Source organism: Mobula birostris, chromosome 5 (assembly GCF_030028105.1).
Source record: "Mobula birostris isolate sMobBir1 chromosome 5, sMobBir1.hap1, whole genome shotgun sequence".
In the NCBI taxonomy this organism is placed as follows: Eukaryota; Metazoa; Chordata; class Chondrichthyes; order Myliobatiformes; family Myliobatidae; genus Mobula; species Mobula birostris.
The window spans coordinates 64,819,066-64,845,576 of NC_092374.1; the positions used below are offsets into that span (position 1 = coordinate 64,819,066).

Below are 26,511 nucleotides of genomic sequence, written 5' to 3' on the forward strand. Positions count from 1 at the left end.
CTTTGGCAAACTTCTATAGATATGTGGTGGAAAGTGTGCTGACTGACTGCATTACGGCCTGTTATGGGAATGGGAATGCCAATGCCTTTTGAGTGACAAATCGTACAAAAGGTAGTGGATTTGCCCAGTACATCATGGGTAATTCACTCTCAACCTTTGAGCATATCTTGAACAGAAGGGGATAGCTACACCCATTGAAGGACCCTGTTATTTCATGTTCTCTACGTATTGTTGTTCAGTTATATCTGCATTTGCAGTTTGTTTACAGTTCCTGATGTTTAGCTAAGTACGCCTGCTGAAAAACAATCTTGGGCTTGTATGTGGTGATATGCACGCACTGATAATAAATTTTACTTTGAACCTTAAACTGTCTAGAAAGCTAATTTCTTTTCAGCCCATGACGACATTACTGTTCTAGACTACAGAAGAGGAGGTGCTTGCTGCCTTGAGTCAAACTAGGGTAGATAAGTCCCCTGGGCCTGACAAGCTGTCCCTTGGGCCTGGAGGGGGGGGTGCTAGTTCAGAAATTGTAGGGTTGCTGGCAGAGGGATTTAAAATGACCTTGCCTATAGGTAAGGTACTGGAGGATAGCTGATGTTCCATTGTTCAGGGAAGTCTGTAAGGATAAGATGGGACACAGATTGGTAAGCCTGATGTCAGTAGTGGATAAATTATTGGAGGTGTTCTAAGGGACCAGATATATAAGTATTTGGACGGACAGGGCCGGATTAGGGATTTCAGAATTGGCTTTGTGCATGGTTGGTTGAGCCTAACCAATCTTGATGTTTTTTTTTCAGGAAATTTGATGCAGAAAGGGCAGTAGACATTGTCAAAATGGACTTCAGTAAGGCCCTTGACAAAGTCCCGCATAGGGGGCTGGTCAAGAAGTTTCAGTTACTTGGCATTCAGGGCAAATTAGTAAATTAGATTCAATATTGGCTTCATTGGGGAAACCAGGGAGTGGTAATTGATGGTTGCTCTCTGACTAATGGTGTGCTGCAGGGATCAGTGCGCTGGGTCCATTGTTTGTTATCTATAGCAATAATCTAGATGTGGTAAACTGGATGAATAATTCATGAATAACACTAAAATTGCGGGCATAGTGGGCAGTGAGGAACGCTATCAAAGCTTGCAGTGGGATTTGGACCATCTGAAAAAATGGACTGAAAAATGGTTCATGGAATTTATTGTAGATATGTATGAAGTGTTTCACTTTGGGAGGATGTACCAGCGTAGGACTTGGACAGTAAATGGTAGGAGATTGAGGAGAGCAGTAGAACAGAGGGATCTGTGAATAAAGGTGTATAATTCCTTGAAGTGGAAACACATAGATAAGGTCATATAAGGAGAGCTTTTGGCTTTCATAATGATAGCGTTGAGTATAGGAGTTGGGATGTTATGTTGAAACTATTTAAGACTTTGAGGCCAAATTTTGGAGTATTTTGTGCATTTCTGGTCACCTTCCTACAGGAAAGATGTTAATAAAATTGAAAGAGTACAGAGAAAATATGCAAGGATATTGTCGAACTTGATGTTGAAAGAAAGAATGAATAGGTTAGGACTTTATTCCCTGGAGCGTAGGAGAATGAGGGGAAATTTGATAGAAGTATACAGACTTATTTGTGTAGATGGAGTCAATGCAAGCAGGTTTTTTTTCCCCACTGAGGTTCGGTAAGACTAGATTTGAAGGTCATTGATTAAAGGTGAAAGGTCAAGTATTTGAGGGGAGCTTCACTCAGTGGTACAAGTGTGAAACAAACTGCCAGCAGAAGGGGTGGATGTGGGCTTGATTACAACAGTTAAGAGAAGTTTGGCTAACTCTATGGATGAGAAGAGTAAGGAGGGCTACTGTCTTGGTGCTTGTTGATGAGACTAAGTAGAGTAATAGTTTGGTACAGGCTAGCTGGGTCAAAGAACTGTAGTGATCTGTGTCTCTGACTGAGTTTCTTTTGCTTTACCAAGTTCTCTTACTTTTGTCATATAGTGGCTGACCAGCTATGTTGATTGTGCATAGAATCATGTAGAATGCTGCCTATGATTCCAACCTAGTAATTTGCACATGGATGAAATGTGCAAATTAATCACGATATTGCAGGCAGGTTTTTAGATTATTATAGGATGAATACTTTTTGGGAACGTAGTCAATGAATATATGAACCATTTGATGGGTCTGTGCACAAGCGTGTCTGTTTGCCAGCAGAAGAGTTTAAATTCACAAATTGCCCCCCTTTTGAGGATGAAATGGGAGATGTTCAAAATATCGTTGTAAGTCCTGAACTGCTTCAGCTTCTTGGAAAAATAGAATACAATGCATATGTAGTGGATTAGCTTCCTTTTAAATTGTACGTGAGCTGTGTGAAGTGAATGTTGCTGTGTTTAAGCATTAATAAAGTTGCATACTTATCTGTTGGAATATTGGTTGTGTGTATCATTGTGGAATTTCTGGTTATCTTGGGTTTTGTAAATAGCAAATCTGTTCTTAATGCTGGTCAGCTAAGTATTTACTTGTCTTTCAGGATCTAACATTGCCCAATGGGACACCGGTGGAGACATCAAGCCCTGCCTCTTCATCATCACTCCTCAATAGACTACAGCTAGATGATGAGCTGGATGGTGAAACTAGAGATCTATTTGTTACAGTTGATGACCCAAAGAAACATGTGTCTGCAATGGAGACTTACATCACTTACAGAGTTAGTACAAAGGTATAAATAATTGAACTGTTAATTTTCCTGCTATATATTATGTATTTTTTTGGCTTGGAAATAGTAAGTTATGTAAAGAACTCAAATCCCACTAGGGAAGCCATGAAAGTAGTAGGAGAGGGTAGAAGGAGAAGGTAGTCAATAGTATTAATCACCGATCAGATTGTTAAAAGTTGTCTAGTTCACTCCTTGTGCAGTTTGTCTTGAGATCCACCAAGGAGCTATTGTGCGGATTTGAAAACCTATTGTTAAAAGTGTGCCTTCAGCTAAACTTGAATAATCTGCATTTCGGATTAACTGTTCACAAATAGTTGGGTGTCCAATGGACACATTGTATTGTGATGTAATATTCTTCTGGTTGATACAGAACCCAGCCACTTGAGAATTTTCCAGATTTGATGAGAGACTTTTTAAGTTTGTGGCATCAGAGTTGTAGGAGCACTCTTGTTTAAAAGCTGTGAAGTACAATACCATCTGCCTTGGATCAGAGAGTAGAATGGCACAAATGAAGTATAGTGGTACAAATGAAATATAGTGGTTGTGGTTAATTGGGGCAGCCACTTATTTGGGACAGCTCTGAAGGGACAAAGACAAATTGAGAAAATAGCTGGGATTCCCTTAGTTTATTTGGGACACTATGCCTCTTAATTGGAGCAGGAGACTATTGCTAAACACTTTATAATTAATGACAGTTGTGTGCAAGTCATGTGCCGTTAGACACTACACCATGCTTCGAGCAAGCAGGTTTTAAATGGTGATATTGGTGTGTTTGTGATTTTTGTCACTGATAATTGGCAAGTAATGAACAGTAAGACAGTTAGAACTGTTTTGCTCACTACTGTTTCAAGTAATCAGGCTTGGAGATTCCAGAAACAACAAAGAGTGAAAATGAAATGATTTGACTACTTTAACCATCCTCCCCCTTTCTTTCTTCTTAGGCCTCCTGTCCCATGATCCTCTCATATCCCTTTTTCCAATCAACTGTCCAGCTCTTGGCTCCATCCCTCCCCCTCCTGTCTTCTCATATCATTTTGGATCTCCCCCTCCCTCTCTCACTTTCAAATCTCCTACTAGCTCTTCTTTCAGTTAGTCCTGACGAAGGGTCTCGGCCCGAAACATCGACTGTACCTCTTCCTAGAGATGCTGCCTGGCCTGCTGCGTTCACCAGCAACTTTTATGTGTGTTGCTTGAAATTCCAGCATGTGCAGATTTCCTTGTGTTATAGTACTATAGTAGTTTTGGCAGTGTTCTAATTTATTTTGTATTTCACTTAAGTACATAACTTGTTACTCAGTTAAATGGTAGTTTGTCATCTTTTAAATATACCTTTTTAACTATTTCTGTGAAACTTCGGCTACTGGGGCAGCCACGTAACTTGGCCAAAAATGTTCTGGTCCCAATGTGTTCCAATTAACTGGTATCCACTGTGGCTGCAGAGGGAAAAATACACTGTCTCCCTTGTCTTAACTATTCTTTTTGAACTTTAAAGTACTTGTTGGTGTCAAAAGTTCCTTTATAGCAATTATCAGCCAGAAATGTTACTCCACGATTTACAGGACTGTGCAAAAGTATTGGGCGTATATATCCAAGACTTGTGCAATGTACTGTAGTGCAGGCGACTGTCACTAGTTAGAAGCTGTTTGTGGCAGCAGTGCGCTGCATAACAAAAAACTTCCATAAAACATAAACAAATTTCATGACTGGATGATAAACCTGATTCTGATGCGAGTCTCTGTGGACTGAATGGGAAGGGGGCAGGGAGAAGGGGAGGCAGTGGGAAGCATCAGAGACATTCTGCAGTGATCAATAAACCAATTGTTTGGAATCAAGTAATCTCGCCTGGTGTCTCTCAGGGCTGGGTTTGTCTGCACCCATGCCACTCACTGGCATTTCGCCACTGATCCTATATGCCTCCCACTGTGCTTCACCCTTGCTATTCCTAACATCCTTTGCTCTCGCCAGATTTACGAACTCGTGCTCTGCTCCACATTGACAATACAGTACTGTGCAAAAGTCTTGGGCATCTAATACTTTTAATAGTACTGTATTTAATTATCCTTCAAGCTAAATATCAATAGCATAAAGTTGCTCCCACTTTATGCTACTTGTATTTATATATTGAGTTGCTTATTACCATGTATGAGCCCAGCGGGTGTCAGTCTCCCAAATGAATGTGACCTGAAGTGCCATTGCATTGAAATAATTTAACTCTTATTTATTTTGCTTTATGTTGATGTGATGGAGAAGATCACAGGCTAATGTATGCAATCAGCCTTCATGCTATTTTGATGGGCTTAAATTGTGGAAAGAAATGACTAGTTTGTCTTCCTGGAATAGTTTACTACTGGAATATGTGTGCTAAATTAAAACAATGAAATATTAATGATTAAGCTTGACACTGTTTTAAGAGAGTTATGCGGGCAAAAAATAGTTCTGAGACTCAGGCTTGTGATAAGCATCCTTAGTTGGTCTTTGATCATAATTATTAATTTCTTATTAACTGTGGTTTCACATTTTTCTTCCTCCACAGATTTAGTTATTGTATTTATATCCCAGTAATTGTCAATGCTATTTTTAAACAAATGCAAAATGTTATAAATCTTGGATAACTTCTAAAGCTTCTCAGTTTAATTAGCGCAAGTTAATAATAAACCAATTTGGAGAAGTCAGATCAAATTCCAACGCTCTGAAGGTTTTAACAAAAGTTAATATTTTAATTTCACCCTGTTTACTAAAAGTTTCAATTAATTTCAGACCACCAGAACCGAATTTGATTTACCAGAATATGTAGTACGGCGCAGATACCAGGATTTTGATTGGTTGAGGATTAAACTGGAAGAATCGCAGCCGACACATATCATACCAGTAGGTACAGGGTAAATCTGGTCTCCAGGTGCATATGATATTTAAATTCATTTATGGCATGCATGATCTGGAAAAGTGTACTTTATTAGATTTTGATAATGTTGAGCTGCACCTTGAACTACTGCTAAATGTATACTTCGGCTAAATGCATGGACCTGCTTTATTCTATTTTGTCTTTCAAGTGCCTATTGTTATAATCTCTGCAATCAATAGTTTGCTTCCTATATCAGTATGTCTCTATTCAGTGTGAGGTAATCAAAATTCACGTGTATACTAACTAACATTGTGAATCTGCCATTTTTTTTTTTTTTTGGCCCATTCTCTGCTTGATATAATTCTCTTGGGTTTTGTTGGTTGTCAGAAATATTTCTAATATACCAGATAACAGGAACTGAGAACAGCAAGTGATTAAAAATTGAACTAGTGATTTGTATTTCTTGTGATAACCAATAATATCAAATGGACAGTATTAATAAACAGTCGCAATAACCCAAAATACAAATTAATGAGATTAGATGCTTACAATTCCAAATTTCATGCTGGCCTTGGCTATTAAATAAGTGAATCACGTCACTGATTTTAAAAATGGCTCTATATGCAAACATTTCCATTTGTACTGCAATGTTTACACAGAAGTTGAACTCTTAACTTTAGTTGCCCTATCCCCCAATCAGTTAATCATATCTACAATAATCTCTCAAGAATTTTTTAATCCTATAGATGAACAAACTAGTCATCATTAATACGAGATTCTGCAATTACTTGAAGTCCAGAATAACACTCGGAATGCTGGAGCAGTTCTGTAGGCCAGGCAGCATCTATGGAGAGGAATAAAATCAACATTTTGGCAAGACCTTTCATCAGGACTCTCATGATGAAGGGACTCAACCTGAGACATCAACTCTTCATTCCTCTCCATAGATGTTGTTTGACTTGCTGTGTCCTTCAGCATGTTACCCTAGTCATTATTAAGCAACCACAGCATGCTTACAGGTCCGCAGCAGATGCCATCTCACTGGCTCTTCACTCAACCCTGTAATATCTGGACAGCAAGGATGCATACATCAGTATGTTCTTTATTGAGTACAGCTTGACATTTAATACCATCATTCTCTCAGATCTAATCAATAAGCTCCAAGACCTTGGCCTCAATACCCTTTGTGCAACTGGATCCTCAGTTTCCTCACTTGCAGACCCCAGTCAGTTCAGATTGGCAACAACATCTCCATGTTCTCCATCAGCACAGGTACACCTCAAAGCTATGTGCTTGGCCGCCTGCACTGATCTCGGCGGCTCCAACACCTCAGGGCATATTCAAAACCCGGACTCCAGCAACGACCATGGACACCTTCACAACGATTGCGCAACCACCAACTGCGACTCCAGCCTTGAACTCCAGGCCGGGTCTTTATGTGCCGCTGTTGTGACTCCCGTCTCCCGTCTCCCCTTCCCCCACCAATACTCTGCAATCCCGTCTCCTTCAGATCCCATCGTCAGCTCCTGGGTACTCAGAGGCTCCATCTTCCTCTCACCCCAACCCTCCCCTCAACATTGACACCCCCAGCCTCCCCCCTCCCCCCCTCTGATCCCAGCTCTCAAGATTCCAGCCTTGAACTCCAGGCTGGGTCCTTATGTGCTGCTGTTGTGACTCCCGTCTCCCCTTCCCCCACCACCACTCTGCAATCCCATCTCCTTCAGATCCCACCGTCAACTCCTGGGCCCTCGGAGGCTCCATCTTCCTCTCACCCCAACCCTCCCCTCTCCACTGACACCCCCAGCCTCCCCCCTCCCCCTTCTGATCCCAGCTCTCATCCGTGCCGGGTCTTTACCATCCCCTCCGACCTTCAACTGTCGGAGGCAGAATGCTCTGTTCTCAGTAAGGGCCTCACGTTTGTCCCCCTTCGCCCACACCTCAGCGAGTTCCGTGTTCTTCATGATGTGGAACTTTTCTTCCGCCGTCTCTGTCTCTGAGCCTACTTCTTCGGCAAGGACTCTTCCACCCCCACCGATGACCCCTTCTCCCGTCTTCAACCCTCCTCTTCTCCATGGACACCCCGCTCTGGTCTTCTGCCTGCTCTGGATCTCTTTATCGCTAATTGCTGACGGGACATCAACCGTCTCGACTTCACCGCACCTTGTCTCCATTCCAACCTCACTCCTTCGGAACGCTCTGCTCTCCACTCCCTCTGCACTAATCCTAACCTTATTATTAAACCCGCCGATAAGGGGGGTGCTGTTGAAGTCTGGCGTACTGACCTCTGCCTTGCTGAGGCACAGCGACAACTTGCGGATGCCTCCTCTTATTTACCCCTCGATCGTGACCCCACTAAGGAGCACCAGGCCATTGTCTCCCACACCATCACTGACTTTATCCGCTCAGGCGATCTCCCATCCACTGCTACCAACCTTATAGTTCCCACACCCCGCACTTCCCCTTTCTACCTCCTACCCAAGATCCACAAACCTGCGTGTCCTGGCTGACCTATTGTCTCAGCTTGCTCCTGCCCCACCGAACTCATCTCTGCATACCTCGACACTGTTTTATCACCCCTTGTTCAATCCCTTCTGACCTATGTTCGTGACACTTCTCATGCTCTTAAACTTTTCGATGATTTTAAGTTCCCTGGCCCCCACCGCTTTATTTTCACCATGGATGTCCAGTCCTTATATACTTCCATCCCCCATCAGTAAGGTCTTAAAGCTCTACGCTTTTTGGATTCCAGACCTAATCAGTTCCCCTCTACCACCACTCTGCTCCGTCTAGTGGAATTAGTCCTTACTTTTAATAATTTCTCCTTTGGCTCCTCCCACTTCCTCCAAACTAAAGGTGTAGCTATGGGCACCCGTATGGGTCCTAGCTATGCCTGCCTTTTTGTTGGGTTTGTGGAACAATCTATGTTCCGTGCCTATTCTGGTATCTGTCCCCCACTTTTCCTTCGCTACATCGATGACTGCATTGGCGCTGCTTCCTGCACGCATGCAGAACTCGTTGACTTTATTAACTTTCCCTCCAACTTTCACCCTGCCCTCAAGTTTACCTGGTCCATTTCCGACACCTCCCTCCCCTTTCTAGATCTTTCTGTCTCTGGAGACAGCTTATCCACTGATGTCTACTATAAGCCTACTGACTCTCACAGCTATCTGGACTATTCCTCTTCTCACCCTGTCTCTTGCAAAAACGCCATCCCCTTCTCGCAATTCCTCCGTCTCCGCCGCATCTGCTCTCAGGATGAGGCTTTTCATTCTAGGACGAGGGAGATGTCTTCCTTTTTTAAAGAAAGGGGCTTCCCTTCCTCCACTATCAACTCTGCTCTTAAACGCATCTCCCCCATTTCACGTACATCTGCTCTCACTCCATCCTCTCGCCACCCCACTAGGAATAGGGTTCCCCTGGTCCTCACCTACCACCCCACCAGCCTCCGGGTCCAACATATTATTCTCCGTAACTTCCGCCACCTCCAACGGGATCCCACCACTAAGCACATCTTTCCCTCCCCCCCCCCTCTCTCTGCATTCCGCAGGGATCGCTCCCTACACAACTCCCTTGTCCATTCGTCCCCCCCATCCCTCCCCACTGATCTCCCTCCTGGCACTTATCCGTGTAAGCGGAACAAATGCTACACATGCCCTTACACTTCCTCCCTTACCACCATTCAGGGCCCCAAACAGTCCTTCCAGGTGAGGCAACACTTCACCTGTGAGTGGACTGGGGTGATATACTGCGTCCGGTGCTCCCGATGTGGCCTTTTATATATTGGCGAGACCCGACGCAGACTGGGAGACCGCCTTGCTAAACATCTACGCTGTGTCCGCCAGAGAAAGCAGGATCTCCCAGTGGCCACACATTTTAATTCCACATCCCATTCCCATTCTGACATGTCCATCCACGGCCTCCTCTACTGTAAAGATGAAGCCACACTCAGGTTGGAGGAACAACACCTTATATTCCGTCTGGGTAGCCTCCAACCTGATGGCATGAACATCGACTTCTCTAACTTCCGCTAAGGCCCCACCTCCCCCTCGTATCCCATCTGTTACTATTTTTGTGCACACATTCTTTCTCTCACTCTCCTTTTTCTCCCTCTGTCCCTCTGAATATACCTCTTGCCCATCCTCTGGGTCCACCCCCCCCCCCTGTCTTTCTTCCCGGACCTCCTGTCCCATGATCCTCTCGTATCCCCTTTTGCCTATCACCTGTCCAGCTCTTAGCTCCATCCCTCCCCCTCCTGTCTTCTCCTATCATTTTGGATCTCCCCCTCCTCCTCCAACTTTCAAATCCCTTACTCACTCTTCCTTCAGTTAGTCCTGATGAAGGGTCTCGGCCTGAAACGTCGACTGCACCTCTTCCTACAGATGCTGCCTGGCCTGCTGCGTTCACCAGCAACTTTGATGTCTGTTGCTTGAATTTCCAGCATCTGCAGAATTCCTGTTGTTTGCTTTACACATGACTGTGTGGCTAAGTACAGCTTCAATGCCATATTGAAGTTTGCTGAAGACATCACTGTTGAAGGCCAAATCAAAGGTGGTGACGAATTAGCTTGTAGGAGGGCGATTGACAATCAGGCTGAGTGATGCCATAATGGCAGCCTCTTACTCAATATCAGCAAGACCAAGAAGCTGATTATTGACTTGAGAAGGAAATCAGAGTTTCATGAGCCAGTCCTCATTGGAGGTGGAGAGGGTCAGCAACTTAAATTCTTTGGTGTTATCATTTCAGAGGACTTGTCTTGGGCCTGGCATGTCAGTGCAATTATGAAGAAAGCATGGCAGCATCTCTACTTGGGAGTTTGCAAGGATTCAGCATGTCATCTAAAACTTTTACAAACTTCTGTAGGTGTGTAGTGGACAGTATATGGACTGGGCTACATCACAGCCTTGGATGGAAACACTAATGCCCTTAAATGGAAAATCCTACAAAAAGTGGTGGGTGTGGCCCAGTCCATCATGGGCAAAGCCCTCTCCACTGTTGAGCACATTTCTACATGAAATGTTGTTGCAGGAAAGCAGCATCCATAATCGGAGATCTCCCCCCACCACCACCCAGGACATGCTCTCTCCTCGCAGCTGCCATCAGGAAATGGGTACAGGAACCTAAAGACTCATATACCACCAGGTTCAGGAACAGTTGTTACTTCTCAACCATAAAGCTCTTCAATCAAAGGGGGCAACTTCACTTCATCACTGAAATATTCTCACAACCAATGGACTCCTTTTCAAGGACTCTTCATTGGTTTGTTTATATTTGGAGTTGCAGTTTATCTTTTTCACTGGTTGAAATACAGCACAGAAACAGGCTCTTTGGACCATCTAGTCCACGTGAACAATTTAAGCTACATACTCTTATTGACCTGCACCGGGACAATAGCCCTCCATACCCTTCCCATCCATGTACTTCTCCCCCAAACTTCTCTTAAATGTTGAAATCAAGCTTGCATGCTTCACTTGCGCTGACAATTCGTTCCACATTCATGACTCTTGTGGTTTCCCCTTGTGTTCCCCTTAAACTTTTCACCTTTCACCCTTAACTCATGATCCAGTTGTAGTCCCACCCAACCTTGGGGTAGATGCAAGCAGGCTTTCCACTCCCTGCCCCCACTGCCTATACCTCTCATAGTTTTGTGTACATTGATACTGTTATGGTTATTATTCTATTATGGATTTATGGAGTATGCCTGGAAGGAAATGAATCATCCTGTGTATGGTTATTTATATATATTAAATAAATAAATCAACGGGAGGTGCAACTATTTTGGATGCTGTTTTTAACATTGCTTTTGGGCAAAATTATTCATTAATTTTTCACATGTACAGTTCATTGAAACAGTGAATTGTGTCATTTGTCTTAACAACCAACAAGCTTAAGAATATGCCTGGGATAGCCCGCAAGCATCACTACACGTTCTGTGGCCAACAGACCAACAGAGCATGGCCACAATGTTCAGCAGCAGCAATAATAGTACATAACAAGCAGCAAAACAAACCCCTCTCTTTCCTCTCTATCACTCCCAAACTGTCTTCCATACCAAGATGGGCCTCAAGGCCTCCAGCAGACTCGAACAATGGGCCTTTAATTTCCTCAGACTTGCAGACCCAGAACTTCGGCCAGTGGGCTTTGACTCCTGGACTTTCTTTTGACCTTCTGGCTTCTATCTTCAGTATCGATTCCAGGACTAGATGATGAGATTCCAAACTCCAGATTTACGCCTCCTGCTCTCACGGACATCCGACACGGGACTCAGATCTGGGGGCCCACTAGCCAATGTCCTTGCTGGTCTTCATCAGATTCTTGCCAGCCTGGCATCCATAAGTGTCCTTTGTGACATGTCCACTTCGCTGGGCTTGGAGTGTGTAGCAGAGGCCTAGACTCTGACCTGGCTAACTCCATGTCCCTGTCCCTAAACCTTAACCTGACTCCTAACTTCCCCTCTGTCCCCCAAACCATCCCTGTGAGCTTCAAGAAACAACCAAGTCTCTTAGCTGCACCCCTGTCGGACACTGCATCTTGGCACCATCTTGACCAGATGACTTCTTGATCATTTCTGAACTAAAGAAAATTGGTTTAGAACAGTTCTTGCAACCAGAACCACCTCAGTAATGATAGTAATAAAAAGAGAGCATGTCCTGAGCGATTGAGGTTCTTAATGATAGACGTTACTTTTTTAAGATGACCTAAATGCTGTGGGGCTAATGCTCATGATGGAGGTGGCTAGGTTTGCAATCCTCTGCAGCCCTTTCCAGTCTTGTACAGTGGCCCCTCCATACCAGACTCTGATGGAGCCAGTTAGAATGCTCTCCATGGTACAACTGTAGAAATCCTCAAACTCCTAACTAAATATATAGCCTGCTGTCATGTTGCGTTTGTAATTGCATCAATATGTTGGGCCCAGGATAAACTGAGATGTTGACACCCAGTAACTTGAAGCAGGCGTGTGTGTGTACACGCACACTAATGGTTTCAAGTGCTGACAGACCCTTTCATTGTTTGAGGGACTTCCTCATCTGATTTGGCCTCTCTGTGTCAGGTTGCAGGCAAAACTTGGGCATTGGTCCTTTCCCCTCAGACCCTTTGTGTTGGCTGTTCCAAGTTTTATGGTTGTTGCTGTTCTTTGGTGTGATTTTCTATTACTCTTTCATCAGATCCAGACTTTCATCTGTTTGCTATTTTTCTTTTTTTGGTATCACTTCATTAGATATATTCACTGCTGCCTTTTTTTAAACTTCAGCGAACTTGGTGTGTTCTCCACGGTCAGCTTCAAATCTGTTCTTCACTGCTGCGTTGTATTTCATCTTCGTGTCCAGATATTTCAAGCAAGCCAGGTCTAATTTGGATAAGACATGGCTATAGGTTCAGAAAGACTTATACTTATATTTCATCAATTATACCAAATCACTGAGACTTCTTTAACAGTTAAAGCTTAACCCTCAACTTGCACATCACTGGAACATGATCACTCTCTCAGTCCACTCCTGGATATGCCTTGGGCTGTTGCACGGCATTTCTAAATGCTTGCTGATTGTGATGTAGTCTATTGATTGTGGTACCCATCTTCTGAGCTTCTCCAAGTCAACAGCTTTGTTTGTTATTACCTGATCATTTGCACGACACCAGTCTGTGAATCTCTTATCTCTGTTCCTGGTTCCTAATCCAAATACGCTGACAATATCACCATCCTGTTGTTTTCCAACTTTAGTATTCATATCCCCTATCATTATATCTTGTGATTTGCAGTGGTCCTTTGCTTCTTGCAAGATATTATTTAAAAACTTCCTTCACTACTATCAGCTGTTGGAGTATATGTCACTATTATTGAAATGCCCATGGGTTGTCCTTGGAGTTTCACCAGCAGGACTCTGTCCGATAATGCCCAGTATTCCATAAGGCTTTTGGTGTTTTTTTCAGCATCTAGTATTATTCCCACATCTCGTTCAAGTTTATCACCACCTGACTAGCTCATCAGAACTGAAACATCTAGTCCTTTCCACCTTGCCTCTCACAGTCCCATGATGTTGACTTTCAAATGTTCCATTTCTTGCTTCATATTCTCTAGCTTTCCAGCTTGATCGAGTTCACACATTCCAAGTTGTTATTTTGATGGTATCCTTGTTACGGACCATAGCCTGATGACAGTCAAGTCTCACCTGTTGTATATCAGTGACCTTACTGAGGGAGGAATTGTTGCCTGTGGGAAAGACCCCCTTCACGCTTTTCCCCTTAGTCCATCATTGTTCTTGGTAAGGTTTTCTACAGAGGTGGTTTGCCATTGCCACCTTCTGGGCAGTGACTATACAAGATGTGTGATTCCAGACATTATCAATACTCTTCAGAGATGGTCTGCCTGGTGTCAGTGGTCTCATAACCAGGACTTGTGATGTGCACCCTGTTCTTCCAACCATCCATCACCTGCTCCCGTGGCTTCATGTGACCCTGATCAAGGAGGGTGCTAAGCCGGTACTACACCTTGCCTGAGGGTGACCTGCAGGCTACCGGAGGGAAGGAGCACCTTACACCTCCTTTGGTAGTGATGTACCCAAAGAACAGTGACAATGATGAAACTTCGAACCAAAGAGATCAAGTGAAAATATAGGGAAGTGAAAGAACAATGGATGAATAGAAAATGCAGAGGTAGAGAAACTGAAAAATTCTGACAACATGCACAAGTTGAAGACACTCATGGGTGCTAATTCTTGTATATCTAGTTAGATGCTTGAGGCATCGATACTCATGGAAGAAGCAGATGTACTGGCTAGATAGTCTGATACATTGTCGACTTGTTTGAAGAAATGAGAGGAGAGAAGCCAATAATTACTAAGTACATGGACATCCCATCTATTATGAAATTAGATGTTAAGGCAGCAGCGGGGGAAATTAAAAGGAATAAGGCATTGGGACCAGATGGCATTGCTATAGAAATGATTCAAGCTCTGGAAGATTTCGGGATTGAAAGGTTGTCAGATTTACTGAATGAAATAATAATGGGGGAGATATGTGAGAAAATGAGCAAATCAGTGTTTATTGTACTGCTTAAAAAAAAACAAACCTTAAGCAATTGAATATGAGTTATGCTGCACAATTAGTTTGAGTCATGTTGTGAAAGTCCTGCTACAAATCGTGATGAGAGCAAGAAACTGGAGATCACACAAGCAGTTCTGCTTCATTGAAGGTAGTGGAACTTGAAATGCAAACTTCATCCTTGGAGTGATTTGAGGTCCAGAAAGATCTATACCCATGTTTCGTCAATTGTACAAAAGCTTTTGATTTTGATGAGGTGAGACAGAAGAGCTGATAAAAATCCTTCCGCACTTGGACATTAATGGGAAGGATATCAGAAACTTGTATTGTGAACAAAGGGCAGGGATGAGAGTTGAAAATGAGACTAGTGATTTTTTTTTTTGGTCAAGATTAAGAGGAGTTCAACAGGTTTGTGTTCTCTCACTTGGCTTGTTCAACCTTTATAATGAGAAGAGAAGTTAGCAGTATTCTAGGATACAATTTGAACAATCTATGATATCCAGATGACACAGAGCCGATAGCTATTTCTAAAGAGAAACTCCGAGAAATATCAGAAAGTTGTTGAAGAAAGTGCTAAGAGGGAATTGATCATCAACTGCAAGAAAACAATGTATGGTTTCACAAAGAAGAATGAAATACAGAAGTGTGAACTGAAAGTGGGCAATGAAACAAACAAGGAAGTTCAATTACTTAGGGAGCTTGATAACAGCTAGCAGTAGGACTGATGCTGAAGTTAGAAGGAGAATGCAAGTTTGAACACTTGAGCAAGGTACTAAAAAAGTAACAATTTCTGTGGGTACGAATCTGTTTTGTGGAGCTGTGTTCATTCCACACTTAATGCAGAAGCAAATGTTGGAGAATATCAAAGCAAAATGAGGGAAGACTCTTAAGCTGCAGTAAAGAATGAGAAGAAATATTGTGGAAGGACAGAGTAACAAATGAAGTATTGTGAAAACCTGGAATAAGAAGAGAGCTGGTGTCATCAATCAGGAAATGGCAGCTGGAATTTCTGGGACCTGTACTGAGGAAAGAGAAGCTCAAACATCTTGCAGTGCCAGGAAAAACTGATAGAGGAAAAAGTCGTGGTCGACAGTGCATGACATTCATGTTACCTTAAGGGATGGACAGGCAAAGGTTTTGAAGAGCTTATTAGTACTTCTCAGATTAAAGACAAATGGAAGACTATGTTGCCCAAGTCATACGACACAGCATGTGATGATTTTGATGTACCAAGCTTCAATGCATCCTTCAATTAGTAGCATTCCCTTATGGACATCTTGCTGTGCTGGAAGAGTAAGTTTTAGGCAGATCAAAAAGCCTTTAGTATTTTGATCTTGCAACTGCATTAGATGTCCATCTCAGTGTATGTCTCTAGGAATAGCATGTATAGATCAGAGTCCTCTGGTGCACAGCATTGGAAATTACATTCCATAAGTAGTATTGCCACACACTAAATATCTCTAATTTTAGGTGTTGAGATCAAAATGGTGCACTTTTAATTTGTTGAAATAACTCTGCAAAATTTAATACAGGTCGACCTTCACTAATCTGACTACAGGTCGACCTTCGCTAATCTGACTAAGTGTAATCCGGTCCCTTCAATAATCCGCACTGATTTCAAATTTTCCAGGCCACCATACCAATCTACTGCGCATTGTTTTGGTTGTGCTAGATCTGTTCACCTGTTGGTGCACTCTTGTAAGCACAGACGGGCAATTCCTGCTTGTTTTCCTGCATTTATTATCATTTGCGTGAGGCGCGGTGGCCCGGCACCCACCCGTCTCACCCGCCAGCGGCGGGGGAGCTGCGCGCGCGGGGTCGGCCTGCTGGCAGTCGCGCACTGCCCTCTGGCGTCGCCCAGCTGGCACTCTGTTCTTTTCTGCCTACGACCTCAGATCAGACGTGGTCACCCGCTGGATTTAAGCATATTACTAAGCGGAGGAAAAGAAACTAATGAGGATTCCCTCAGTAACTGCGAGTGCAATGTAGTCTTTGGGGTAACTGCAAGTCTGTGTCTTTGCTATCGATTAGCTCACGCTTGAGTGCTGGTAGTGAGTGCACTTTGTTTTTTGCCAGTGGGGAGGGGGGGATTGTTGCTTGCTGCTGCTTACACACGGGAGGGAGGGGAGCGGTGGGGGGAACTTAGGGGTTCTAACATTTAACTGTCATTCATTCTTAGGGACACTCCTCTGTTTTCATAGGTGGTTGTGACGAAAAAATTTCAGGATGTATATTAACATAGAAACATAGAAAACCTACAGCACAATAAGCCCTTTGGCCCGCAAAGTTGTGCCGAACATGTCCCTACCTTAGAAATGACTAGGCTTACCTATAGCCCTCTATTTTTCTAAGCTCCATGTACCTATCCAAAAGTTTCTTAAAAGACCATATTGTACTAGCCTCCACCACCGCTGCTGGCAGCCCATTCCATGCACGTGCCACTCTCTGAGTAAAAAATCTTACCCCTGACATCTCCTCTGTACCTACTCCCCAGCACCTTAAACCTGTGTCCTCTTGTGGCAACCATTTCAGCCCTGGGGAAAAAGCCTCTGACTATCCACACGATCAATGCCTCTCATCATTTTGTGCACCTTCGTCAGGTCACCTTTCATCCTCCGTTGTTCTAAGGAGAAAAGGCCGAGTTCACTCAACCTATTCTCATAAGGCATGCTCCCCAATCCAGGCAACATCCTTGTCAATCTCCTCTGCACCCTTTCTATGGCTTCCACATTTTCCTGTAGTGAGGCGACCTGAACTGAGCACAGTACTCCAAGTGGGGTCTAACCAGGGTCCTATATAGCTGCAACATTACCTCTCGGCTCCTAAATTCAATTCCACGATTGATGAAAGCCAATACATCATAGGCCTTCTTAACCACAGAATGTTAATCTTAACCACACAAATGTATATTGTATACATTTCTCTGACATTAAATGAACCTTTAAATTCTTTGATATTTTAAAGGTATGATGAGGGGATTAGCTATTGCTTAGTGATCCTTCTGTAATTTGGCATTTTCACTAATCTGGCACTCCTCAGGTCCCATTGGTGCCGGATTATAGAAGGTCGACCTGTACTACCTTTCTTGGCTTTGGTTACAAGGTGGTCTGCTCATTTGGTATTTTAAGAAGTGTCTCCTCATTTGGTGGTGTAGTTTCTACCCACATCTCCAGTGCAATGTATTATTAACATGTACGGTATTTAAGTATATGCTAGAGTTATAATCTGATTTGCTGTTGTCCACTCCCATTCTGATTGGGTTGCAGAGTTTTTGTCACGTTTGGGGGGGGGGCAGAAATGGATTTTTATCAAAGTTGAAAGCTGAGGAAACCTAATAGTTAAACTGTTTAATTTGCATTGAATTGCATTTGATTTTACACCATCATAACTGGACAATCTGCTTAATTGTTTTTTAGAAGTATTGTCTTGCCTTTAGTTCCTTTGTACAGCTCATCTGGTTTGTTCTGTAATGAGTTTCTTGTGGTAACTCTTTGTTTTTGAAGTTTCTTCCAGGTTCCTTCCCTGATTAGTTATTTTAATTTATTGGTCCTAGTTTTGAAACATCTCTAATATTTTTTAAAAAAACATTGTACTTTCTTCTGAATGTTGTACACAGGTGAATGTGTCATCCAATTTTAAATGTATTTTAAGTACAGAGAGATTCATACATCACTAATTTCATGCAGTAATTTTAGATTTCTTTTCTTGCAGCCTTTGCCAGAAAAGTTTGTAGTGAAGGGGGTTGTGGATCGCTTTTCAGAAGACTTTGTGGAGACCAGAAGGAAGGCACTGGACAAGTTTCTGAAAAGAATCTCTGACCATCCTGTTCTTTCCTTCAATGATCACTTCAATATATTCCTTACGGCAAAGGTACCTGGTTTAGATCTTAGCACAGTGCTTTACAGTACCAGTGACGCAGGTACATTTCCTGCCACTGCCTGTAAGGAGTTTGTACATTCTCCCCGTGACTGTGTGGGTTTCCTCCGAGTGCTCTGATTTCCTCCCGCATTTCAAAGATGTACTGGTTGGTAGGTTAAATTGTCTCGTGATTAGGCTAGGAGTAAATTGGGGAATTAGTGGGCCTCTGCTCAAAGGGCTAAAAAGACCGCGTTCATGCTGCATGTCAATTTCAAAAAAGGAAAAAAAAATCAAAACACTTAACATGCAAACTATTCCTGAGGTTGGACTCAGGCATGAGAATTTTGCCATCAAGTACAACATTACAGATCTCAGAACACAGATCATGTTTTGTTCATCTACCCAACACACCCTTTGATCTTTGTTATCAACAGATCACTGAACAAAAATTCTCAATATTCTAATTTTAAAATCAGCTCTTAAGGTATTACTTGTAACTTAAGCAATTGCCTTTTTTTGGTCAGGCATTGAAGATCATTCTGCTGTTACCACAAATTAAGTTTCCTTTCATGAAACTGGAGTCTGAGGCCCTTCTCTTTGGTAGGGATTTTTTCTGCTCCAGAGGCCTTGCCTTGTTTTCTAATTGATGTGGCCTTTTCAACTTGGTCTTTCTGGGCTAGTATTGAGATTGGACTGGGTGGTGGAATCAAGGAAATTCATGATAAGGCGAGGTCTCTTCAAGGTGCTCCTTCCAGCAGGGTCTAACTGCCTTGCTCTTGATAAATGTTCCTCTTAATAGACTCAACTCCTAATGGCTTACCCAATGAAAGTGGTCACAGCAGCACTGAAGAAACCATTCATTCCTTTAAATCTGTTTTTCAAAATTAGTCACATTCACTTCCAACACAATTTTAGGCATATGGTCCTTGTTCCTGAGAACTATTTTCTTTCTTGTTCTTCTTGAAATTTTTTTATTGTTTAACAAATTGTTATTTTCAACTGACTTGTGTGGTTTTGTTTTTTTTATATATAGGATTTGAATCCTTATAAAAAGCAAGGCCTGGCTTTTATTGCAAAGATGGGGGAGTCTGTAAAATATGTTACTGGAGGTTACAAACTAAGAAGCCGCCCTGTAGAGTTTGCTGCTATGGGAGATTATTTGGATATGTTTTCTCAGAAGCTGGGGACAATTGATCGAATTGCACAAAGGATAGTTAAGGAACAAACGGGTAAGATATTGTGTGTTGATTTTTGAAACTGTGCTTACATTTTGCACCCAGTTCCATTTAGGTTAACTTTGTGCTTGTTTTAAAGTAACTTTAGTAATGGTGCTTCCAAAATAAATGGTTAGTCCTTCAGCACATCATGTTCATTCTGTCCATTGCCCCAACTGTAATCCTATTTACCACATTCGATCTGTAGACTTCTGTACCTTAAAGGTTGAAGTACTTGACTGGCTGCTGCATAAATGTTATGTGTAACTATCTCTGCCACCCTTTACAAGTAACATGTTCTGACTTCAATTACCCTATGCCTGGGGAGGGAAGAGTGGGAGAAATCCTTTCTAAACCAATCTTCCTCTACCTTAAACCTAAGCTCTCTTGTCTTCTACACTTTGTGCTGTAGGAACAAATGTCATGGGAACATTTCAGTGATAGGGCAAGTGAAGCTGTCACCTTTAGTTCAGGAGTCTAATGTTTGAGGGGTAATAACTTTTCTTGAATCTGAACGTGGGAGTCCTAAGGCTCCTGTACCACCTTCCTGATGACAGCAGCAGGAAGAAAGCATTGCCTGGGTATGTTTTTTTTTGGGGGGGGTGGTTATCCCTGATGATGGATGGATGCTGCTTTCCTGCAACAATGCTTTGTGTAGATGTGCTTAATTGTGGGGAGGAGTTTACCCATGATGACTTTTCCGTATCACTTTTTTTTGTAGGATTTTCTATTTGAGGGCATTGGTGTTTCCATATCAGGCTGTTGTGCAGCCTGTCAATATGCTCTCCTCCACACATCTATATAAGTTTCTGGAAGTTTTAGATGTTGTGCCGAGTCTTTGCAAGCTCCTAAGGATGTAGAAATGCTGCTGTGCTTTCTTTGTTACTGCACTTGTGTGCTGGGCCTAGGACAGGTTCTTCGAAATGATAACACTGAGGAATTTAAAGCTGCTGACCCTCTCCACCTCTGATCCTCTGATGAAGACTGGCTTATGGACTTCTAGTTTCTTCCTCCTGAAGTTGATCATTATTGACTTCAAAAATCATCATTAGAAAACACTTATGATTTCCACAAGTTATGCAGATGATACACAATTATATGTCTTGGTTGAACCTGATGATGATAACACCCTATCTTTTCTGTCTTCTGGTATGGCTGTAATGAACAACTGGATGAGCAATAATTTCCTAGAATTAAATGAAGATAAAGCTGAAATATATTTAGTTGGTCCCAAAGCCAAAAGAGAGAAACTTCCAAATAAACTTGAATTTGTCTCCCCTTGTAAAAGCTGAAGTAACAAGCCTGGGTGTAGGCTTGGTCGAGAGTGCATGTCACTCCCATCTTAGCTCAACTCTGCATTGGCTTCCTGTATCTTTTAGAATTGATTTTTAAAGTTCTTTTAATTTTTAAAGCTGTCAGTGGTCTGGGACCCAGAGTACATGACAGAACCACTTTTGTTTCATAATCTTGCTCGAGCTTTCAGATCGTCATCAAAATCGGGTACATCTATAGAAGTTTTTGTGTGTATTTGTTGACATGCCAAATCTCTTCAAACTCCTAATGAAGTATAGCCACTGTATTGCCTTCTTTATAACTGCATTGATATGTTGGGATCAGGTTAGGTTCCCAAATCTAGACATCCAAGAACTTGAAACTACTCACTCTCTTCACTTCTGATCCCTCTATGAGGATTGGTATGTGTTCCTTCATCTTCTCCTTCCTGAAGTCCACAATCAGCTCTTCTGTCTTACTAACGTTGAGTGCCAGGTTGTTACTGCGGCACTACTCCACTAGTTTGCATATCTCACTCCTGTACGCCCTCTAGTCACCACCTGAGATTCTACCAACAATGGTTGTATCATCAGCAAATTTATAGATGGTATTTGAGCTGTGCCAAGCCACACAGTCATATGTATATCGAGAGTAGAGTAGTGGGCTAAGCACACACCCCTGAAGTGCCCCAGTATTGTTCGTCAGCGAGCAGGAGATATTATCACTAATCCGCACAGATTGTGATCTTCCAGTTAGGAAGTCAAGGATCCAATTGCAGAGGGAGGTACAGAGGCCCAGGTTCTGCAACTTCTCAATCAGGATTGTAGGAATGATGGTATTAAATGCTGAGCTATAATCGATGAACAGCATCCTGACAGAGGTGTTTGTGTTGTCCAGGTGGTCTAAAGCCATGTGGAGAGCCATTGAGATTGTGTCTGCCATTGACCTATTGTGGTGATAGGCAAATTGCAACGGGTCCAGGTCCTTGCTGAGGCAGGAATTCAATCTGGTTATGGCCAACCTCTCAAAGCATTTGATCACTGTAGATGTGAGTGCTACTGGGCGATAGTCATTAAAGCAGCTTACATATAATTGTTGCCTTTTTTTGAAGCAAGTGGGAACTTCCATCTGTAGCAGTGAGGTTGAAAATATCCTTGAATACTCCCGCTCGTTGGTTGGCACAGGTTTTCAGAGCCTTACCAGGTATTCCATCAAGACCTTCCGCCTTGCGAAGGTTCACTCTCCTTAAAGACAGCCTGACATCGGCCTCTGAGACAGAGATCACAGGGTCATCAGGTGCAACAGGGATCTTCACAGCTGTAGTTGTATTCTCCCTTTCAAAGCAGGCATAGAAAGCGTTGAGTTCATCTGGTAGTGAAGCATTGCTGCCATTCATGCTGCCAGTCTCTTAAATTTAAATAATTTCTCTCAAGGGATAGTTGGCAGGTCAGCTTTTTTGAACTATGTTCCTAAACTCTGAAACTCAATACCTAAAACTATAAAGGATGTAGTCTCAGTTGGCACTTTTAAATGCCATCTCAAAATCCATATAGCTTTGTTTTTAACTAACATCTTTGTCTTTTATTTTTATACTTGCATTTTATTCTGTTGTAAAGCACTTCAAACTACATCATTTGTATGAAAAATGTGCTATAAATATGTTGTTATTAAACTTTGCTGGAACCAATTGAGCAACTTGGTTTATAAGGTGAAGTGGTAACAAAATGCACAGGGGGGGGGTTGAGACGGATGATGAATTGGCCATGACCGAATGGCAGAGCAGAGACAGTGGGCCAAATGACCTTATTCTGCTTGTGTGTCTCATGGTCTTGTGTTTTGTCAAATAATCAGGAAAAAATTGAGAGGATGGTTGAGAGATGAGATGCTATACAAAAAAGTACGTTTTTCAGCTACTACTACGGACTTGAATGCAGATTGAATCTGAATTTAAGTGTTGGCTGACTTAGAAAAGGAGTTTAGACATTTGCCAAAGGGATGCCTGATTCTAATTTTCCCTCTAGTTTTTTTTTAGTGGGGGAGGGTGCTATGATAATGGAAGCAGCTCAATGCAAGCTATGTAGATTTTTGCAATATTGATGGGTTATATTCCTTATGCGCAATCCTATTTCAACCCTCATTCTCTGAAGCACTGATGCACGTGTCATGTATTGTGAGCAACTACTCAAAGATGGAAGCTGTGGTTCAGCTAATGCTCAGTGTCACAGCCAGAAGGTTGCAAGTGTCTAATAAGCCAGTATTTGCTAATATTCCTCAAACATGGATTGACCTTCATTTGAACAACACAGAGACCAAGACAATAGAGATTGAATTTGAAGAAGCAAAAGTATTCAAAGCTATAGTGATGAACAAAGTTTCAGGTTACTGTCAATGGGTTAATTTGTTTCCAGTAGGTTAGTCAGTTGCCTGGAAGTACAACAAATCCAGTTTCTCTTTACAAGTGGGTGTTTTGGTAGAGTTGGAAAGTCAAATATTCTACTCTAATTGGCAAAAGAACCATTATTGGAATTAGTGAGAGGCTTCATTTGCCTGTCATGGAGGGACCACTTTGGAATGAGGAAGGCACGAGGGATTTTAAAGCAATTGTGAAGTTGAGCGCAGTAATATCAAGTGAAAGGTGAAACGTGTATAGACAGAGCACTTGGGTGTAATCCGTCACAGTAATCCAGGCTTGACTGAAAGAAAAGAATTTGTGATACAGCTGCTGCCCTAGTCATTGTTCTGGCATGGGAGACTGGGAGAAACAAATGGAACTTTAAGTAGGTTAGGACAGGGGTCCCCAACCTTTTTTGCACTGCGGACTGGCTGGTTTAATATTGACAATATTCTTGCGGACCGGCCGACTGGGGGGGGGTGGGGGGGGGGGGAGGGAGGGGTAGGGTTGCCAACGGACAAGAGTAGCAGTCAAATACGTTGTGTTTACCCCAGAAAGACTACAATAACCATGAAACCTTGCGTGGGCACCAGTACGCATGCGTGACCTGCGCATGCATGTACCTGCTGATTTTTTTTTTTCTCCTGCAAATCGTTTTTGGCGATTCTGTTCCGGGGGGGTGGGGGGGGGTTGATGTTAATCACGACCGGAATATAGGTGATAAGTGGCTAATACACTCAATTTCGTTTCTAAAAGGGTTTATCTAACGAATTTAATATTAAACACACAGCACATGTTTTCCTCGCATGAATATAATGATAAGTCAATTATCAGGGGAGGACAGGGGAGCTTGAAGTAAGTGTTGAATGAACTTCTAGTTTAAGCGTCAGAAGCAGGTTCGATATTATCATTTAAAGAAAAATTGGATAGGTATATGGACAGAAAAGGAATGGAGGCTTATGGGCTGAGTGCAGGTTGGTGGGACTAGGTGAGAGTAGTGTTTGGCACGGACTGGAAGGGCAGAGATGGCCTGTTTCCGTGCTGTAATTGTTATATGGTTATATAAGTAAGTCAATAGCATCATAACATTTTAAATAATGTTTGGATATTAAACCCACAGCACATATTTTCCTCGAATGAACATAGAAAATCATTGCAACACACCAATATCGCTGAATCAATGGGAGCCCTGGGCTTGTTTCCCTGCAACAAGACGGTCCTATCGAGGGATGATGGGAAACAGCGATACTCAAAGGGGGTTCTTTATGTCCAGTCTATTCTGCAGTTTAGTTTTTGTTGCATTCATTGCAGAAAGCTCCACTTCGCAGAAAAAGGTTGGAAATGGAAGCAACGTTTTCAGTGCTTTTGTGGCTTTCTCAGGATATTTAGCCTTGACTTTGATCCAAAATGCTGGCAGAGATGTTATGTCAAACATACTTTTCTGCCTGCCGACATTTGCAAGCTCGAGGAGTTGATCTCCATCCTGCGCTGACACGGATGACGCGCGGGTAATGACCTCGCGTGCGTTCAAGCTCAACAGTGGGCGTGACAGAATGAAGAAAGGTGCAGCTGACTCATATCGCCAAATCATATCGTTTCCTTGCGGCCCGGTGGCACGTGCTTTGCGGCCCGGTACCGGTCCGCAGCCTGGTGGTTGGGGACCACTGGGTTAGGAAGACCTACAAAGTAGTTCGGAGGATTCAAAGGCTTCTAATTTTATTTGAGAAGTCCACAGATGCAGAAAAATTAGCTGAGAAATTAGTCATGTAATGATGGAAAATTGAAGCAAGCTTTTGGAAAAAACCTCAAATGTTACAATTTTGCCAGTAGCTGGGCAATTCTTGAGCAGAGCTACAATTTGGCCTTGTGCTTGGAGCATTGGCTGCAATCCTTCCACACTGCCAGGTTGGTCTCCTAATACTGTTCAATGGGGCAATTAAATTAAAGTGACATTGCAGACAGTCTGGTGTTTAGAAATAGCAGCAAATCTGTCCCTCTAAGATCAGAGGGGACCTCAGCAAGACGAGGTGGTTGGGGGGAGTGTGAGCAAAGAACCTGCTGAGCATATTATATGGAATAATTATGTCTTTTACTTGGTCAAGGTAAAAAGTTAAAGGAACAGTCAAGTGAAAATTTGAGCCGGATTGATTAGAGAGACTTGGTCACTGTTCAAGTTGGAAGTTCATTGTCTGAGGGTGTGTCTGGGGAAATGGTTTGCTACATAGTAAGTCACATGGTAGTTATTGGGAAATGCATGTAAATTGTCTTCTGTTTGAGTATCTGGTGTTTTCATTGTGCTTGTAATTACTAAAGCAATTTTTTAAAATTTCAAACTTCTTTGGATTACTTAGAATATTTGGTGGAGCTTCGAGAATACGGGCCTATTTATTTCTCCTGGTCTGAAGTGGAAGAACAACTAAGCAAACCCCTCAGTGGGGCATCAAATTGCATTGGCAGCTGCTGTGTAGCCCTGGAAGAACTGTCAGAGGGCATGTCTGAAGACTTCCTTCCTGTACTTCGCGAATATATCCTCTATGTAGAATCAATGAAAGTAAGAGATCCCTTTTACTCCACTAGGGCTATTTTTGAGCTTTGCATAGTGCATCTACTGTTTGATGGTTGAAGTACATGTTTTCTCAAATGGGGTAGATGTAATATTTGGAAATTGCATTGCTACCACCTTAGCCAAGTCTAAATCTTCAGGAGTGTTCTTCTTGAAAGTCTTTCCAATTTCTTTTTGATATTCTTTTAAATTTAAGAGTATCCATTCCAATTAAATGTTAACATTTTTAAAATTACTGTCATCTGCTTGAAAACTCAACAACTGACAATTGTTTTCATGCCCCATCTCAATTAACCTTTTTTCCCCTCTAATATCCTGAAAATCTATCAATAATCAAGCCTCTGCGATCCTCAAGATTTTCAAATATTTTGCATTGATGTGTTCTAAATGACTGGTACTTGTTTCTGTGGATATAGCTTGTTCTACACTGCTGGGAGAATGCCTTGCTGGCATTTAGCTTGTAGAGCTTTTTAACAATCATGCATATTCTATGAAGTTATCTCATTTTTTTTTTCCAGAGATTAGATGCTTAACCTACTTGATCTCTCATTTTTGACAAATCTACCATCCCAGGAATTCATCTAATCTTTGCAGCATTGCTATGATCATAAGAGTAAGATTCCATTAGTAGA

The 26,511-nt window shown here is 42.4% G+C and overlaps 1 protein-coding gene across 2 annotated transcripts in view; it reads left to right on the forward strand.

Annotated features, from left to right (window-relative positions):
- Nucleotides 1-26,511, forward strand: part of snx30 (sorting nexin family member 30) — a 108,614-nt gene that overhangs the window by 46,904 nt on the left and 35,199 nt on the right. For both annotated transcript variants that reach the window (XM_072258185.1, XM_072258186.1), the window contains exons 2-6: nucleotides 2,517-2,705; nucleotides 5,460-5,570; nucleotides 18,292-18,450; nucleotides 19,472-19,667; nucleotides 25,668-25,867. In XM_072258185.1, the coding sequence (XP_072114286.1) occupies nucleotides 2,517-2,705; nucleotides 5,460-5,570; nucleotides 18,292-18,450; nucleotides 19,472-19,667; nucleotides 25,668-25,867 (855 nt within the window). The remainder of the gene's footprint in view (nucleotides 1-2,516; nucleotides 2,706-5,459; nucleotides 5,571-18,291; nucleotides 18,451-19,471; nucleotides 19,668-25,667; nucleotides 25,868-26,511) is intronic.